General features: G+C 33.4%; 1 protein-coding gene across 1 annotated transcript in view; it reads right to left on the bottom strand.

The window, feature by feature from the left end:
* The window catches only part of ROBO2 (roundabout guidance receptor 2), a 591,892-nt gene that overhangs the window by 69,811 nt on the left and 503,391 nt on the right, over positions 1 to 18,690 (bottom strand). The window contains exons 15-17 of the mRNA XM_029939142.1: positions 13,896 to 14,127; positions 10,857 to 10,981; positions 8,319 to 8,490 (exon numbers count right to left, since the gene is read on the bottom strand). Of these exons, the coding sequence (XP_029795002.1) occupies positions 8,319 to 8,490; positions 10,857 to 10,981; positions 13,896 to 14,127 (529 nt within the window). The remainder of the gene's footprint in view (positions 1 to 8,318; positions 8,491 to 10,856; positions 10,982 to 13,895; positions 14,128 to 18,690) is intronic.

Below are 18,690 nucleotides of genomic sequence, written 5' to 3'. Positions count from 1 at the left end.
TTTATTTTTTTCAGCCAATTAGTATGTAGGCTTATTTGTTATAGTTGCCAGTATTTTTCTTATACATACTTATATTCCATTACTGAAATGTTTTTTGTTGTGAATTCCAGATGTAAAATCCAGATTCACTTCCGTAATAAATTTGGTTAATTTTTCCAAAGTATCTGCCCTTAATTATTATATATATAAAAACTTAGGTAAAAATGTATTTAAAGGGGTACCTGGGTGGCTCAATTGGTTAAGCATCTGACTTCAGCTCAGGTCATAATCTCATGGTTCATGAGTTCAGGCCGTGCTGAGAGCAGAGAGCCCACATTGGATCCTCTGTCTCTCTCTCTCTCTCTCTGCCCTCCCCTGCTCATTCATTCACTTTCAATTATAAACATCTTAAAATACGTATTTAAACTGAGCTCGTACTTTCAATATAAGACATACACATATCTGGTCATTAAGAAAGAGAACAAACACCTTATAGACCAAGTGAAAAGAAAATTTGTCTTTCCTTTGTGTAAAAGGTACATAACATATCATATTTGATATAGTGTATTATATATTTTTTACCCAAGGTTTATTACTATTTCTTATGCTTATGGTATTTTTGAAACAATGTTGTCAGTTGGACTAATTAGAGCATAGACAAGGGATGCGTGTGACCTGTAACGCTCCATTGTTCTTGCAGACAAAAAATATAATGAAATGTAATGTCTTCCTCCCATTGGAGAGTAATGAAGAACAAAACTAATTTGTGGGACTAAAAATTAATTAGACACATCAGATTCGATTGTACCTATTACTGTGAAAGTTTGCAGCCGTTCCACATATTATTACCAACTATGTAAGGTAAGCATTAAATGTCCAAATGGTTAAAGAAAAAATAGCTATATTATTAAACAAGATTACTGGGAAGTCAATGTGTTACATGGCATACTCTTTGATGCTTACAAAAATAAATATATGTGGTTGCATTTCTCTCTGTGTAAGTGCAACGGTATAAAACTATCGACACTTAGAGGTAAAAGTCCTCTCACCAGTGGAAAATACAGACAAAGGAACAATTTTGCTTTTAAACTTGTGTAAGGCTATTTTTATATCTATACAATATTTTAATTAATATTCCCTTAATGGAACTTTCTGGAATAAAAACTAAACTGAGAAGAAATAGATGAAACAGTACGTAGTCTGGCATGAGACAAATCTAAAATTATCAGCCATAAATTACATCAAATGCCAATACATGATTTAATTAAAGCGAAGTGGAAATGAGGTAGAGCTTGAATCACTTTGAGTTCTGTGTCTAGTACTGAATAGACAATAGCGAAAGCACAGATTGAAACAGAGAAAAGAGATTAGCCATCACTAAATCACTTTTTAACTAAGGAATAACAGTTGTGTAGATAAGGTTATCAGACAAGATGTTAAGGTAGATGTGCTGGAGTAATTAAAGAAACAATTAAAGGCTTCTTCAGTACAACAGTAGATATCAAAAAGAAATAAATCTTTTGAGGACAAATAGCCTTTTCTGCATTGAATCGTGAATGTGGGTGTGCATGTGTGTGTGTTTTTATGTGTGAGTGCATGTATTTACTTTTAATTCTATTTGATTACATCTTGAGTATTGCATATTCTTGGTGCTTAAACAGAAGTTAGAGATATTATTGATTGCATTATTTTTTCATAGAAAATTTGGAAACAGTTATCTGATACACTAAAAACACCCAAAAGGTACGAATTATACATTTGAACACACTTAGTCTTTTTAAAATGATAGGGATTTAAGAAAATTTTCTTTTTTATTTAAAATACTCTAAATTAGTTTTCTTTTTTAAAGTTACTATACAATTGTTAAATTCCTAACTGACATGACAGGAGAGCTTGGTTAGAAGGTATTCTTGTAATGTTTTACTTGATTCCAAGTGTAATAAATCCCCCAAATATAAACAACAACACCAGCAGTCCTACAAAAATATAAAAAGAAAACCCTTCCCTTGCTTGAGAATTTTACTTATTAATAAAGGTAATAGGATAAACAGAAAAGAAAAATATAGAACCTTGATAATCTTTGAATTAGAAATATTATATTTCACGTATGCAAGTGAAATTTGTTTACTTAGTGGTTCTCAGAAAACAATGCTTTTTAAAGATGTTTCATAAACTTTTTTTCAGAGTAAAATTAATGGCTTACTTCTAAATTATATACATATGTATAAAACACACACACTATATATATAATACACATACACACTATATATATGTCAGTTAAATCCTTTTGGGTGTACCTGTATTTCTCTCTTATTCCAATTTATTTTAGAAAATCTCAGTAGGGCAAGACTGTAGGTTCCCCTCAGGTTAAGAAATTAATTCAGTCTGTATGACTAATTAAGAAAGGGAAGGCAATTTAAAGGAACATTAATACTATAACTTTTCTCTTTAATGCCTTTAATATATAAACGAACAAAAACTTAGAGAATATAAAAAATCAACAATATGACTGAATATTAAATCTCTTTATATTCAATAAATATTTTGTAATAAGACACAATTTACCACAAATTGGCAGTGTACCCTGTGTGTATCATTTCAAAAATAAAACAAACAGAAAATAATGGACCTGGCATATTCTTTTTTATTTTTAATGTGATTTTTGAGAGAGAGAGAGCAAGGGAGGGACAGAGAGAGGGGACACAGAGGATTTAAAGTGGGCTTTATGCTGACAGCAGAGAACCTGAAAAGGGGCTTGAACTCACCACCTACGAGATCCTGACCTGAGCAAAAGTTGGAAGCTTAACCAATTTAACCATCCTGGTTCCCCCAGTACATTCTATAGTATAAAACTCTGAGCAAGTATTCTTAAAATATGCAAACTCTAGGAAGAGTATTTTTTTTAAATTAAAGATACTAATAACTAAATGAAAGCAGAAAGAACTGAAAGGATTTGTCTCTTGAAAGCAGAGAACTTTTCTAGGGGAAATCTGCACTTTTGAGGCTTCCTTTCCCTCTTAAAGATTTCAATCTCCACAGTGCTGGGCAGCTAGAATCCAAGCTGAAATCTTCAATTTTACTGGTCTGAGGTGTCAGAAGACAGTATTCTGAGATGAGAGAGTGACTGAAAATTTTCATGGGAAGCCATGTGAAACAGTCACAGAAGAAAGATGTTACCAAATCCCCATGTGCCCTGTCCCTCCCATCTAAGGTTAACTCTTAACTGCATGCAGAATCAAGATTCCAAGAATCTGGTGAAAATCAAAAGCTAGAAAGCTGATAAGGCTGAACAGACTTTCAGCTGATGTCCACTGCAGAGAAGATTGTATTCAAACCTCCAATTTCATCAAGTTGGGAAAACAGATAAACATATTAGGCTTTTCACAGAACCCTCTTGTGAGCCATGACTTAGAAGTACATATCATGCTGAAATTTTGCTTGAGATTCAGGTCAAATATCAGCAGTCCTATACTAACACATGTAAAATTCAAGCCACCACAGGATTAAAATGATCAGCCAGTAACATAACTTACTTTAAAACAAAACCCAACATTCTTAAGAATATCACAAAATTTTATGCTATGCATCTGCAGTATCTAGTATACAGTAAAATATAACTACTAACCATGGAAAAACAAGCAAAATAAAAACAGCAAAAAAAAAAAGAAAGAAAAAAAGAAAGACACAAACAACCGGAAAACTATGACCAAAGGTTAAGAGAAAAGGTAATAAATTGAAACAGACCCTAAGACGATGCACATGTTGAAATTAGGAGACCAGGACTTTAAAGTGGCAATTACAATTTGTTCATGAACTTAAATTAATAAATAGAGTCAGAATGAATGAATACATGGGGAATGGAAAATGTAAAAGAAAACAAATGGAAATTCTAGCACACAAAAGTGTATTATATAAAATTAGTAATTCACCGGATACTTCTATTTCTTCCCATAAGGAAATAACAGGTATGGGACATGTGACCCTACCATAAATAAGTAGAACACTTGGCAAAATATATAAAACAAATTGGAAGCATTGTGAAAAAAGGGAAATAAACAGGGGAGACCATATTATTCTCATAGCTTTTGATCTGAAGATAATACTACAATGTGATTCAGTGAAGGGGAGCCCAGTTGTGGCTAAACAGCACTCCTGAGTTAAAAAAAATAGAGGAATTCAAGGACACTGAGGAAATTGAATTTATGGAACAAAATATCTGAAAAAAATTGGCTAACATAAAAAATGAATGAGTAACATAAAATATTTTCCTTAGTTTTAAATTACATAAAGATACTGATGTAAAGCAAAGCAAATAATAATAACTTAGTTTGTATATTGGTGTTTAATACATGTGTAAGAGTAAAATTATAATAATAGGAAAAATATTGAGAGCAAGGGAAATGGAATTATATTTTTTATATCCTTATAGTCAAATCCTAGAGTAACCACTATTAAAAATGTTATACCTAAGAATGCAATAGTAGATAAAAAATATAATATAGAAAATTATTTAATTCATCCAAAAGAAATCAGGAAATTAGGAATAGGAATAGAGTTAGGTAGAAAACAAATAGCAAGATGGTAATTCTAAGCCAAAACACATCACTAATTGCATTAAAGATAATAGCCTAAGCACTCCAATTAAGAGGCAAAGACTGTCATAGTTAAATAAAAAAAAATTAAAGGTTTATTTTTGAGAGAGAAAGCCAGAGCACGAGCAGGGGAGGGGCAAAGAGAGAGGAAGACACAGAATCTGAAGCAGTATCCAGGCTCTTAGCTGTCAGCACAGAGCCTGATGCAGGGCTTGAACTCATCAACTATGAGTTCATGACCTGAGCTGAAGTTGGATGCTTAACTGACTAAGCCAGCCAGGTGCTCCAAGACTGTCATATTGCATTTAAAAAAAGAGTTAACACACAATTTAAATAGCAGAAATGTACAGTTTCTCTGTAAAAGGATGGGAAAAGAAAACAAACCATGCAAACAGTTATGTAGCTATACTAATATTAGACAGAGTCAATTTCAAGAAAAAGAATCTCACTGTCTTATAAAGTGGGGCATTCCATTATGATAAAGGGTAAGTTATTAATAAGATATAATAATCCTAAAATGTATTCACTTAAAAGGAGTAGCAAAAACAAAAACTTATACGTGGAATGGAGAAATATACAAATCTTTAATTATAATAAATTTCCAGACTCCTTTCTCATTTAAAGAATCAATAGGCAGAAAATCAGTAAAGACCTGAATAATACTACCAACTAATTTGACATGACATTTGTAGAACATTCCACTGCAGAACAGAAATATATACATACTTTTCAAATGCACATGGAGCACTCATTAAAACCAATTGCTGGTTCATAAAATTATTTTCCATAATTAAAGGCTAAATTCATACAACACACATTCCTGACCCCAATGGAATTAAATTATAAATCAGAAAGAAAAACCTATCTGGAAAATCCCAAAACATTTGGAAATATAATGATACACTTCCAAATAACCTCTACAGTGTAAAAGAAATCCTTAGGGGAAGTGTAAAGTATTTTCAACATTATGATAAATGAAAACATAACACCTCAAAATGCGTAAGATTCAGCTGAACATTTCTTAGTGAGAAATGTATAACTTTATGTATTCATATTAGAAAAGAATAAAGGTCCAAATTATTGATATAAATATCTATCTTAAGAAGCAACATAAAAGTAAGTAGATTAAAAAAGAGCAGAAATTTATTAGAAAGAAAATAAATAAAACAAATATAAATAGCAAAGTCAAAATTTCTACTTTTAAAAGATTAATTACATTCATAAATCCGTATCAAGGCTGCTTGAAATTGAAGGAGAGGGAGCAAAAAAAAAAGCGGGGGAGGAAAAAGAGAGAAAGAAAAAGAACACAAATTCTTAGCATTTAAGAATAAAGGAGACGACACTACTAAACATCTGAAATCATTGCAATTAAGCGTATTATAAGTAAAGAGGTTTTGCCAATAAGCCTATGATAATACATTTAACAACTTAGATGGCTTAGACAAATGAACTTACGGCAAAAACAAATACCCGTTTATCACAGACAACACAGAACTAAGAAAAATTCTAAATAAATATAAATTCATAAATATAAATTGAATACACGAAGAAATCTCTAGGCATAGATATTATCATTGATTTCTACAAAGTATTTAAGGAAGAAATAATTAAAGGCCTACAAAACCTCTTACAGACTACAGCAAAGAAAGGAATACTTCCCAATGCCTTTTATAAAGCTAACCTTCTGATTCTAAAACCTGACAATGATATTAGAAGAAAGGAATCTATTGATCAATATCCCTCATGAACATAGACACAACTTTTTTTACCAGATGTTAGCAATTAGATCTAGTAATATCTGTAAAAAAACATAATATATTTTTCACCATGTGGGATTTAACCCAGAAATAAGTGCAAGATTTATTCACCTTTCAAACCATACAATAGAATTTACCATAGTAAAATAAATAAGAAAAGAGAGAGGACAGTGTTTGAATACATACAGAAAAATATGTCACAACTATTAAAATAAGTGAAGTGAAAAAGGTCGAAAGATAACAGGGCAATATATAAAATTGTTTATATATAATTCAGAACAGTTAGAAAAGGACACTTTACAAATATAATAATAATAAAATTCAAATAGGGAAAGTTTAATAGGACATGTGTTGACATACTTATTAAAATACATAAGCCTCAAACCTCTAACCACATGCAATTATTTTAAGGTGAATTATAGATGTAAGCATAAGAACTAAAAATATAAAGCTGCTAGAAGAAAATATAAGAAAATACCTTTGCTATCTGTAGGTAAGACACAATTTCTTAAAAAGCACCACACATAAAAGAAAAATATTATAAATTGTAGTTCATTAAAATTTAAAAATGTGCTGATCAAAAGACATTATTAAGAAAATAAATAAGGAATCCATAGACCAGGAGAAAATATTTGCAATACAAATATATGACAAAGAATTTGTATCCAGAGTATAAATTCTTATATCCAGTAAAAAGACAGGCAATACAATCTTAAAAAGGCAAAGATTTGGAAATTTTACATAAGAAAATACGCAAATGGCCAATAGACACATGTAAAATTGTTCAACATCACTAGCTATCAAAGAATATTGAGGTTAAAACAACAGCAAGATGGTCTTTTACACTCATTAGAAAGGCTAAAATTATGGCCTGGCAACATCAAATAATGTAGATGTAGAAAAAGGAAAGGCATATTCTTTGTTAATGAGAGTATAAAATTATACAACAATATGAAAAAGTCTTTGCAGCTTCTTATAAACTATATCAATCCTATTACCCAGAAATCCACTTCTAAATGTTTCTCTCAAGGAAATAAAAACATATGTTCTCAAAAAGACCTACAGGAGAATGTTCATTTTCTCAAGAGAAAAGCAGAGAAACAAAATATGATATATTCACCAGATTGAAGATGGCTCAGAAATAACACATATGAATTTCATAATACATACCTGAGTAAATCTCAAAACACATTGTTTAGTGAAAGCTAGACACAAAGTATTATATTTTGTCTGATTCCACTTACATATATTTCAAGAACAGGCAAACATTATCAATGCTACTAGGGAACAATTTTTTGTAATGATGATAGTTGATTTGATAGGCATTTCTTCTTGGAGCACCTGGGTGGCTTCATGGGTCAAGCATCTGACTCTTGATTTCAGCTCAGGTCATGATCTCAGGGTTTGTATGTTCGAACCCTGCATCGGGCTCTGCGCTCACAGTGCAGAGCCTGCTTGGAACTCCCTGTCTCCTTCTCTCTCTGCCTCCTCTGCTCTCTCATTCTCTCTTTCTCAAAGTAAACAAGTAAACTTAAAAACAAATAGGGATTCCTTCATTGGGATAATATATTTGGATTATAAAGTTTCTTTTGGCCTGTTTCTGATTAACTTTTGACTATTTCTGGCTAAATGGAAGTATACAGATTTGAAACATAATGCACTTTTTTCAGTAACTGCCTCATTTCCTACTATATTTCAATGGCATCAAAATTACTAATGACATTACTGGTTGAAAATTATTTTTAAACTAACTTTCAGCATTTAAAGACTTAGTGATAATAATTTAAAGAAGTTTGTGGGAATCTTAAGAGGACAAGAAATTGCTAATTATTTTTAGAAGAAACCCTCGTCAGTCAACCTACTTGCCTATATGGTGAGTTCACCTTCTCAATCACTGCTGCATATCCACTGTTAGGATATAGATTTAAAAAATCTACCTTGTTACCAGATGACTAACCTTAAAGCACAGGCCATGCACATTGGTACTTACCAATTATTATTGGCTGCGGCTCACTTTTTACTCCAATCCCTGCACTGGTACTAGCTGCAACCTCTACCCGGTACTGAATACCTGGGAATAATCCACCAATTATCACAGATCGAATGGCTGCATCCACAGTTTTGTTGATATGGAATCGTGTTTCATTCCCCAGACACCAGATCTATAGAAATGTAAAGTGAATAACAAAAGAATACAAAATTATCCTTTCTGTTAAGTTGATGAAATATTTTTTCAGTAGGAGCCAATCTATTCTATAGGCTTATAGAAGTATTTGCAAATGACATTTTCAAGAGCCTAATTTTGCAGTTTATGTGTGTGTGTGTGTGTGTGTATTAGAAAAAGAACAATAAAAAAAGGAAGAACAATAAGGGAAGCTAAAACTACGTTATGTTCCTTTATATCTTACAATAACCACTGAATGCTCATCACACAGCAATTCCCTTAACACTTCTAGAAAGTGGTCTGTGGTTGCAAACAGCCTCCGGGTATGGATTAAAAAACATAAACTCCTCTGCTTAATTTATTTATCAAGATTTATTATGCATATAATCTATTAAAATATGGTGATCATGAGTTGTAATATCCAAGGTATATAGGTGCATATCTAAGTAATTTATATTTTATTTAAGAAAATATTAATTTACCCAGAAGTAGTTAACAAGATTAATTGACCTAAGTTATAAGTATTGACTGAGATGAAATTAAAGCCAGTATTTACATTGACAGTAATAAATCTTAATATTGATCAAAACATATGTACGCACACACATACACATGCATGAGAACGAAGTGGTGACAAGTCTTTAAACACTGATGTGAGAGAACCTAGACTTTTTCCACAAGTTAGAATCACATTTTAATGCACACTGTTTTCCGTGATATGGAGATTTGTTACTGTCAAATGCATTGCAGAAAGAATTACACTGGGAATAGATATTTGTACTCATAACACATACATTTCATATTGTACCTATAGATAAATAAGTGGGAAACATACATGGTTTGTTTCTGAAACAGGTAAATTCCTGAGACTTTTTACTTAAAATAATTCCTGTGAGCTGTATATTTCTTTAATTTACACAATGATATCTAAATTATGAATGTAGGAATATTTAGGCCTTACCAAAATACACACTTTATTACCAAAAATAAGGCATTTTCATAGAGTGAGAAAGTTTACAACTTAGGACAAAAATGATCATGTTACAATCAAAATCAGGATTTGAGTAAATAGAATTTTACTTAAATTTAGTTCCAAATAATACACAGATATAACCTTAACTTCTTTAAAACACACACACACACACACACACACACACACACACACACAGAAGAATAGATCATTCTTTGCTCTTAAAACAATGTGCCCTTGTAAACCTTGTTTGCAATCCTTGTGAAACTTCATATATATAATACTTATAATTATGCTATTGTAAAACTTATTCTTGTATATCATTTTGTTATAAAGTTATGGAAATAACTTTAGGGTAAATGCTTCTGTACATTGCTTGTTTCAGTAAGTTAAACTTTCACATAAGAAAATTCTATTTTGAATTTATTTTTTTGTTATTGAAAATAGCATCTGCAATGCTTTCAGTGCAATTATTCAGCTTCATTTTACATAACAGTGATAAACTTTTGGGGTGAGGTGGGGTGTCTAGTTTTCTATTCTAATAGATCTATCTAGCATGTTAATTTTCAGATTTCCATAAATATTTATTAATAGCAAAAATCATAGTTTTGAATTTTTATAAGGTTTAATGAGGTGTTTTACTGTCGTGTGTGTTCTAATCATATCACAGCTAATCAGAATCTTATTTCTCAAAGTTAGACATCTTCTGTCTCTTAAACATCAAATGATGGCAAGAAAACAATGGATATATACTGTTTCTAAACAGCAACAAATTTATCAGTCAAAAAATGAGATAATAAACTATTTTTTGTAAGTCTTTTTTTCATAATTTGTTTTTTCAATGGCTCCCCTTCTTCAAGTGACATATTTTACAGAATCTCAATAAATTGATAAAAGCAGAGCTTAAGAGTAGGAGCTGGTGATGCCCACCCTCCTATCACTGGCCCGCCCTCCAACTTTCTAAATTTTGGAAGCACCTTTTTATGAGACCACAGTTTAAAACTATCCCTGCTAAGGCCCATTACAAAGAAATTTAGTAACAATGATACAGGAAGTTTCTGGAAGGAGATTTTCACTACGTACTCTGGTACCCAATCTCTCTAAATCTTTCAGGTTCTGAAATCATGGCACACAAAGAACCAAAAACCCAAAACCAAACACTCCATTGTTACGGTTAACTTGTGACAACTCACAAGTGAGTTTGTGTTATCTGTGTCTTGGAGGTCGGTTCTAACACCTTATGCATTTGTTTCTTTACCTGTCATACAAAGATATAGAAATTACGTTACACACAGGCTCAACATGAGTGCCTTGGAGATATGCTCCATGCATGTGACACAGAGACTTCTTTGGGAAACGTCTCTGTGAGTCTTCCTTCTTCGCTCAGGCCCTACCTTGTATTCTTGGATAATTCCATTCTGATGGTCCGGAGGAGGAGGATCCCAGGAAACACTAATACTTGTGCTATTGTGGCTTCCAACTGTCAGCACAGTGACAGATTGTGGAGGGGCACTTGGGGCTGCAGAGGAAGTAATTAGAATAAACACAAACTGTAAGTCTTGATGTGCATTAATACAGCTTATAGAATATGAAGATAAGAGCATGAAGTCTGGTTTCTAGACCTATGGATTCGCATGTAGCAGTTCTGAATTTGCATGTAGTGTTCAACAGGGACAGCTTTTCTTTCTTCTTAATGTCTTTTAAATAGAATGCATAGACTTAAAGTAAATACAACAGCTGTGCTAATATGTGCTCAATAATAAATTTAACAACTTACATTCTAATGAGTGATTTCCGTATGCCCAGCGCTAAGCTAAGTGTAATATTTAATTATCACACTAACCTCAAAAAGTAAAAACAACTCTTATCTGAAAAAGGAAAAAAGAAGGGTACTGCAAGAGACTTGTCTAAGTCAATACCAAGGCAGAATTTGAACCCAGGTACGCCTGGCTCTAGTACTTTGGTTCTTTTGATTCCCATAGGCTCTCTTTCTGGGAAAAAACCACCCCTTTCAAAAGTATTTTTAGAGGATGTTTTCCTCAAATTTTCATCAAACGTTTTCTCTGAGTGGTGTCATTAATGACAATCTCTTTGTTTTGTTTTATTTTGTGTTTAATAAATAAAAATAGAAACACAGCAATACATTTTACCAACACAAGAAAAAATACTTTTTTTCATATCGAGAAAAATAATTGACTTAAAGTACATTGACTCATAATTTAAGATTTAAAATTTAATTTATATTGATGGGTAAGACATTCTGAAGTTATAAATGAAAACAGTTCATGTTGGGTCAAATGTGAAATGGATAGATTTGAATTTCCTACAGTTCTCATCCTTTATGGTTTCGCCTATAACTAATTATAATCATACTAAGAAAAGATGAGTGAGAAAATATTCTGATTTTAGACTATAGCATCTGCTCTCCAGTCTATATGAAAAACACTAATTTTACAGGAAAATTGATCAATTTTCAGTAAATCACTGAGTAGGAAAAACAAAATGAAATAGCATTTCAAACAAAATTCAAAGATTTTTGTGTCATTAAAGGAGTTTTATGTAAAATGATCTATGTTCTCATAACTCTAAATAGTTTAGTCCTTTGAACATATGTACAACTGAATGGCGAAAGATATTTTAAAAGTCTATCGATAAAGTCCCCCACGTTTAGTAAATCGATCACTGAGGTCTGACTATATTTGCATCAAGATATGGGATAAACTCAGATATGGTAGCACAATACCACTCTTTTTATTCCTCTATATGATAATATTGCTCCAAAATAGGGCACGGTGATAGAAATCCAACCACATGTTCACCGGTTTTGTGTTTCACGGAAAAATAACACTTTTGAAAACTGGTTTCTCATTTGCCTTGCTTCTGACTTAGAGAGAACACCATGCCGCTTTCCTGACAGGTCAGTTACTCCAAGGTTCACTTTCTTTCTATCGATGTAGGACAGCCCAAGTCACTGCTCGTCATTCCCACGTGCAGACCAGAGGAGTTCCCGTTTTTTTTTACCTTCTGAAGGCTGCTTGCATCGGAAATGAACGCATACCGATTGGTGGCAAATGTCTGATAGAGAGGAAAGGTCTCACTGCGGTGAAACTCATTTGTGGAAGTATGCTTCAACTATAGCGTTCTCTATAAATTCACCCACTCCATTCATGAGTAATATGCATTTTCAACATAAGTAAATTATAATGGTGGATGAAGATATTATTAATATTTAGGACTTTTGTCTTTACATATCCTAAAGGTAGCTTAATGGTATCTTTAAGATATGTACTGCTGCTCCCATCAGTGTTTGACATTGTAAACCAAGGTGAACATAATGTTTTCACTAGGATGCTGATTATAAGATATGTGTAACTTAACAGCTCTTTTGTCAGATATAAACATCTACATTAGCATAAGCAATTTATACATTTTCTTAAGATTGCGCTCATGTTGATTTATAACAACATGTCTTTTTTACAAAGCTGTGTACATAAAATTAGTAGCAAAGCAGAAAAGGGGGGATTTGTTACACTTGACATCTGATTTTTTGTTCTTTGATAGTACCATTTATGATGAGCCTCTAGTTTAATGAAGGGGACACTGGTAAGTGACTGGCTCAAAGCTACATTAATTTCATGTCCATCACAGATTGACTTTGAAGTATTTGTGTGTGGGGCGCCTGGGTAGATCAGTCAGTTGAGCGTCCGGCTTTAGCTTATGATCTCACAGTTTGTGGGTTCAAGCCTCATGTTGGGCTCTGTGCTGACAGCTAGCTCAGAGCCTGGAGCCTATTTTGGATTCTATGTCTCTGTCTCTCTGACCCTCCCCTGCTCATGCTGTCTCTGTCTCTCAAAAATAAAATAAAAAACATTAAAGTATTTGTGTGCAAGACAATTTCTAAATGAGGGAGAGGAGGGAAAGTCACTAATAAGAATGCTATTGCAAACATGCAAGTGGCCTTTTGAATTAGAAATTATGAATCAAACTGGAAGAGCTCACAGGGAAGGAAACTATAAAAATAAAGCAATGTCATGCTCTAGCACATCGAAAAAAAAAAAAAAGGGAGAGTGACAATGAATACCCTGTGTTCTTGAGTTTCCCGTAGCCTGTCCTTTAATGAAGCCCAATGAACTCAATCCATGTTAAAAAAAAAAAAAAACAATATGGGAAAATATCGTAATCAAATTCCAGTGTATTGGCAAACTTTGGAGCAAATGTTCACTGAAGAAAAATTCATGTTGCTCAAATATCATTTTTAAAAAATTTCTTGATTGAAGGAGATTCTCAGAAAAAGGAGAACATAGCACTTCCTGACTTCCCTTTTTATATCCTCTCTTGCTATTCTTCTCAGGTAGGTGATAGATTAGAACTTCAACAGAAATTGGCTGCATTATGTTTGAAGTTTGTCTTTTGTTAGAAATGTGAAAACTGACCTTCTTCAGTAGTACGAACTATTTTAGATTCACTGTCCATTCCTTGGAACTCGTTAAAATATGGGCGAACTTTAATTTCGTAAGTCACCCCCTTTTTCAGGTTGACTAAGACAGCGCTTCTCTCAGTTGGGACTTTGGCATCCACGTTCTGCCACGCTGACGTCGCCTGCAGGCCTGGAGTCTGACGGTACATCACGCGATAGCCTTGAATAAACTGGGGCTGGCGGTCAACCTGAAAAGCATTGCATAAAACTTTTTGAAACCAAATGGAAATATTTCAGACATGACAGCGAATCCACCGATTTCTCTTGTCCCTATGTCAGCGTTTATCAGCTCGCATCTGGGTGACACCATTGCTTTGTAATTTACCTCCCTGCTTCCTATATCCAATTCCAGTTCTGAGTCCACATTGCCCTTATGTGATTATTTCCAAAACGAAGAGTGGAACACCTCTCTCTCTCTCTCTCGTTTAAAAAACTCCATAGTAGCTAAGACATCTACTTAATTAATTCAAATTCCTTAAAGTAGCACAAAGGTCTGATAAGGCCCAGACCTGCTGATTGGTCTAGCTTCATTTCTCATCTGTCCATTCTCTTCCTATATTCAACAGTTCCCATTTTTATGACTGGATATGTAATGTGCCGCTTCTCAGATATTTCTGTTCTTATCTTTTGTCCATTCACTAGTGTCTTCACTCACTCAAAACATCTCTTGAACTCCTACTAATCAAGTTAATGGTCAAGCTATATTTATAACTAATACACATAAACAAATGTCACAAATGAGATGGTCAAGGATCTAAGAAAACCTGGGGAAGAGAGGACGTTGACAGAATCAGAAAGGGGAGAAAGGATGTCCCTGAGACAGAGCAAATGCTGGGATCTGAAAGGAAATTAGAATCATTTATTCCTGAGGAAGAAGTGTAGAAATAGCATGTATAAAATTCCAATAATGGGCTGCCTGGGTGGCTCAGTAGGTTTAGCATACAACTCTTAATTTTAGGTCAGGATATGACTCCAGGGTGGTGGGTTAGAGCCCTGCATAAGACTCCATGCTACGTGTGGAGCCTGCTTAAGATTCTTTCTTTCTCTCTCTCTGCCTGTTCACATGCATGCATGCTCTCTCACTCTAAAGCAAAGAAAGAAACAAAAATTCCTATGGCTGGAGGAAGTGTATGAGAAGACTAAGAATTGTGAAGCTAGAGCATTTGTTTTAAAGAAATATGAAGGAGTGTCTGAGTGGCTGTCAGTTGAGTGACTGACTCTCGATTTTGGCTCAGGTCATGATCTCACAGTTTGTGGGTTCGAGCCCTACACTGGGCTCTGATGACAAGTGTAGAATCTTGATAGATTCCCTCTCCCTCTCTTTCTCTGCCCCTCTTCTGTTTGTGCTTCCTCTCCCTCTCTTTCAAAATAAATATACTAAAAAAAAGGCATGTGAAAAACTTATAACCAGTATCAAATATTGAATGAAATACTTTAATTAATTTGCCAGTTTCTGGCTCTTTCAATAGCCCCACTATTGGCACCATTTGACAACTTTGTTGATCCTTTCATTCACTTAAAAGTACAGAGGATAAGCAGTTGTTTTGAACAAGAATTTGAAATTCTGACTCTGAAAACTTGTATTAAATAAAAATTTGAAAAAGCTTTATTGTTCACTCGTAATAATTACATGCAAACTGAATACATTAAAAATGCAAGGTACAAATAAAGCATGTTCTTTTTATACATTTATTAAATAATCTCTATTGGAGTTTTACCATTGTTTCATTTTTCAGGGAAAAGAGGATTTTTATCTTTTTAAACATTTTCTAATGTCTTGCCTCTTTTTGCAAGAATCACTTGATTTAAAAATAACTATCAGCACTCTCTTCAATTAATTTTCCATATATTATAGTTTAATAGCATTATTCTAAAAAGCCTTTAACTTGACATATTTCACTGTCAAATAAAGTGTAAAATTTAATGGAGAAGAGACGGAAGGACCTCATTTCTGGAAAATTGAGGAGAAGGTGATGATGAAAATGGTTATTTCAACTTCTTAAAAATTTCTTGGGGCGCCTGGGTGGCTCAGTCAGTTAAATGTCCGGCTTCGGCTCAGGTCATGATCTCACTGTTACATGGGTACGAGCCCTGTGTCAGGCTCTGTGCTGACAGCTAGCTCAGAGCATGAAGGCTGTCTTCAGATTCTGTGTCTCCCTCTCTCTCTGACTCTCCCCCGCTCACACTGTCTCTCTGTGTCTCTCAAAAATAAATTTAAAAAAACATTAAAAAATTAAAAAAATTCTTTTATCCAATCGTTAACACATTAATAAAGGGTATTCTCTTATGTATTAACTTCTAACATTTCTTTTTTAGTTGCAGCATTTAAAAATTATTTTTAAGTGAAAGCAGAAAATTTAAAAACACAGAGCCTTCATCAAAATCTAGTGGAACAAGGGGACATTTTTCTATATTTAGAATGTCCCAGCTAGAGAGCCCATGAAGCTGGTGGGCTGAGTGTATGCATTTCTGTGTCCAGTTAAGTCTTAACAACTAAGAATTCCTTCATCCACCTGACAGTTTTCTAACACTCACATTTTCTGGAATTAGTGCTACACTTGTACGAGGTATGTCAAGAAAAGGTTAGCCCAGTCCTGATGCAAAAGCTCATGACCTTTGAATCCTCATGCCTGCTCCCTCATACTGTGCCAGCATCCATGCCTACCGGCATAATTTCTGAAGAGCAGAAGTTGTTCTGACATTACAAAGCAAGGCGACTCAAAAGCAAAACGTTAAATTTATGAGAGCCAAAGAGAGATGTCTTTAATCAAAACTGTCAATGTTAAAAATTTCCTTGCAGCATATGTTAAAACAACATTACGCTGGCATTTTATAAACTTCTCTGCATTTGCTTTAAGTGAATTTATATACTGAAAGAAAGACATAACTCACAATAATAGCTTGTTAATACTGAAAGGAGCAAGCTGTGTTTTTAAGAAGAACATTAAGCAGCTGTTTCCAGATGAAGAGAGTCTGTAAATCAGGGTAAATTGGTTTTATCCATGTTTGGTTTTCATTAATTAAGTGTTTTAGGGACTTTATGAAGCTAATGTTTACTACATAACATTGTCTCCTCACTTCAGTGTACACTGCCTTCAACCAGCATATTCTGATGGCCTGCTTAATAATTGAATAGTTTACCTTGAGTTTGTGCAGTTGCAATACATTCTTTTCAGGAGAAAATTTGTTGTTACAGGTGGAAGCAAAAATGAAAATGCCGAACATTACCTTTAAAAAACTAGGTGGGATTTTTACTGGATATGTGTTCTCCACCACTGACTTTTAGAGCACGTTTTGACAGGCGGTCATTTTCAAGTTAAACCATATGCTTGACACTGATTTAATTAAAATTCTGTTTATAAGAAGGAGGATTTTCTTTAGAGTTGATTATAATCAGAGTCTGGCCACAAAGCCATGGGTTTATAGAATTTAAAAAAATTGTATTTTCTGAAACAGGAATATAAAAGCTTTGTCTTAAGGAAAAAGTCAAAGGCTGAAGCAAATTTCCACCTTATAGACATAAGGTCCCAAATGAGCTACAACGCAGCCTTTTAATTTTTTGAGGCTCAGTTTTCTTTTTTCTTTCTATTTTTAGAGATAACCGTTATATATATATATATGTATATATAACATTATGTATATAATATATTGACAAGTTATATAATTATGTATATTATATACATACATATATATATAATTTATTGACAAGTTAGCTAACATACAGCACATACAGTGTGCTCTTGGCTTCAGGGATAGATTCCCATGATTCATCACTTACATACAATGCCCAGTTGAGCCTCAGTTTTCTTAATTTGCTCAAATAATATTCATATTGCATGGGCCCAGATACAGTTAAGTGATTATTATAAGTTAAAAAACTTTATAAGTTGTAGGGATGCACAATGACAAAACACCCTTGTTAAGTAAGGGATATGGTAAAAAGGGAAAAAAGGGGTCCCTTTGTAACCTTCAAATCAGCATGCCTATTAAAATGTTTAAATGAGATGCTTACCACCATCTTTTCAATTAAAAAATATCCATGTCATCTGAAAATTCAAAGTGAATTTTCTTTTGTGAGCTAAGCCGCTAAGTGACCTGGATTAAGCTGAGACTTGAAATTCTAGTTTGCCAATGCACACTTTCAATTTCAGTATCTGTGATATTTAAGGAGCAAAGGATCTGTGGTTCTTTTTGTCCTTGAATGAAAACAACACACATACACACATGTGTGCACGCACACACTAGAACAACTGTTTATTAAATAAGAGATTTATTGCTATTTTCTGTGTGAAACATTCATTTTCTTATCATTTTTGCCTACCCTCATTATAAGAGCAGTCATCTTTAGAAAGCAGCCATTGCTAACTACTGTTAACTTCAAGGTTATCCTTGGTAACGCTGGCCTCCAAATGTAAACGCATAGGTTGGGGAATATATTTCTCTTCTCTAATATCACATCTGTAACTCAAATACTAACAGTGTAATAAATTAAGGAGCATATACATTTAACAATGGAAACTATGACCTGGAAATAAAATATTTGATTTTAATTTCATTAGCAACTGGCCTCTCCCCCAGTCTGACTTTATTTCACTAAAGTTATCTCTCAGATACATACTTATGTGTAACTACAAATTTGTGGAGAACAACACCCTGTGATATAACTGAACACTTTCTTTTTTAAAACAAAAATAAAAATGTATGAAAACAACTGATCTGATCATTCAACAGACAGTTATTGGAAAGGCATT

Source organism: Suricata suricatta, chromosome 5 (genome assembly GCF_006229205.1).
Source record: "Suricata suricatta isolate VVHF042 chromosome 5, meerkat_22Aug2017_6uvM2_HiC, whole genome shotgun sequence".
Classification (NCBI taxonomy): Eukaryota; Metazoa; Chordata; class Mammalia; order Carnivora; family Herpestidae; genus Suricata; species Suricata suricatta.
This window is presented reverse-complemented; position numbering and strand designations above follow the sequence as displayed.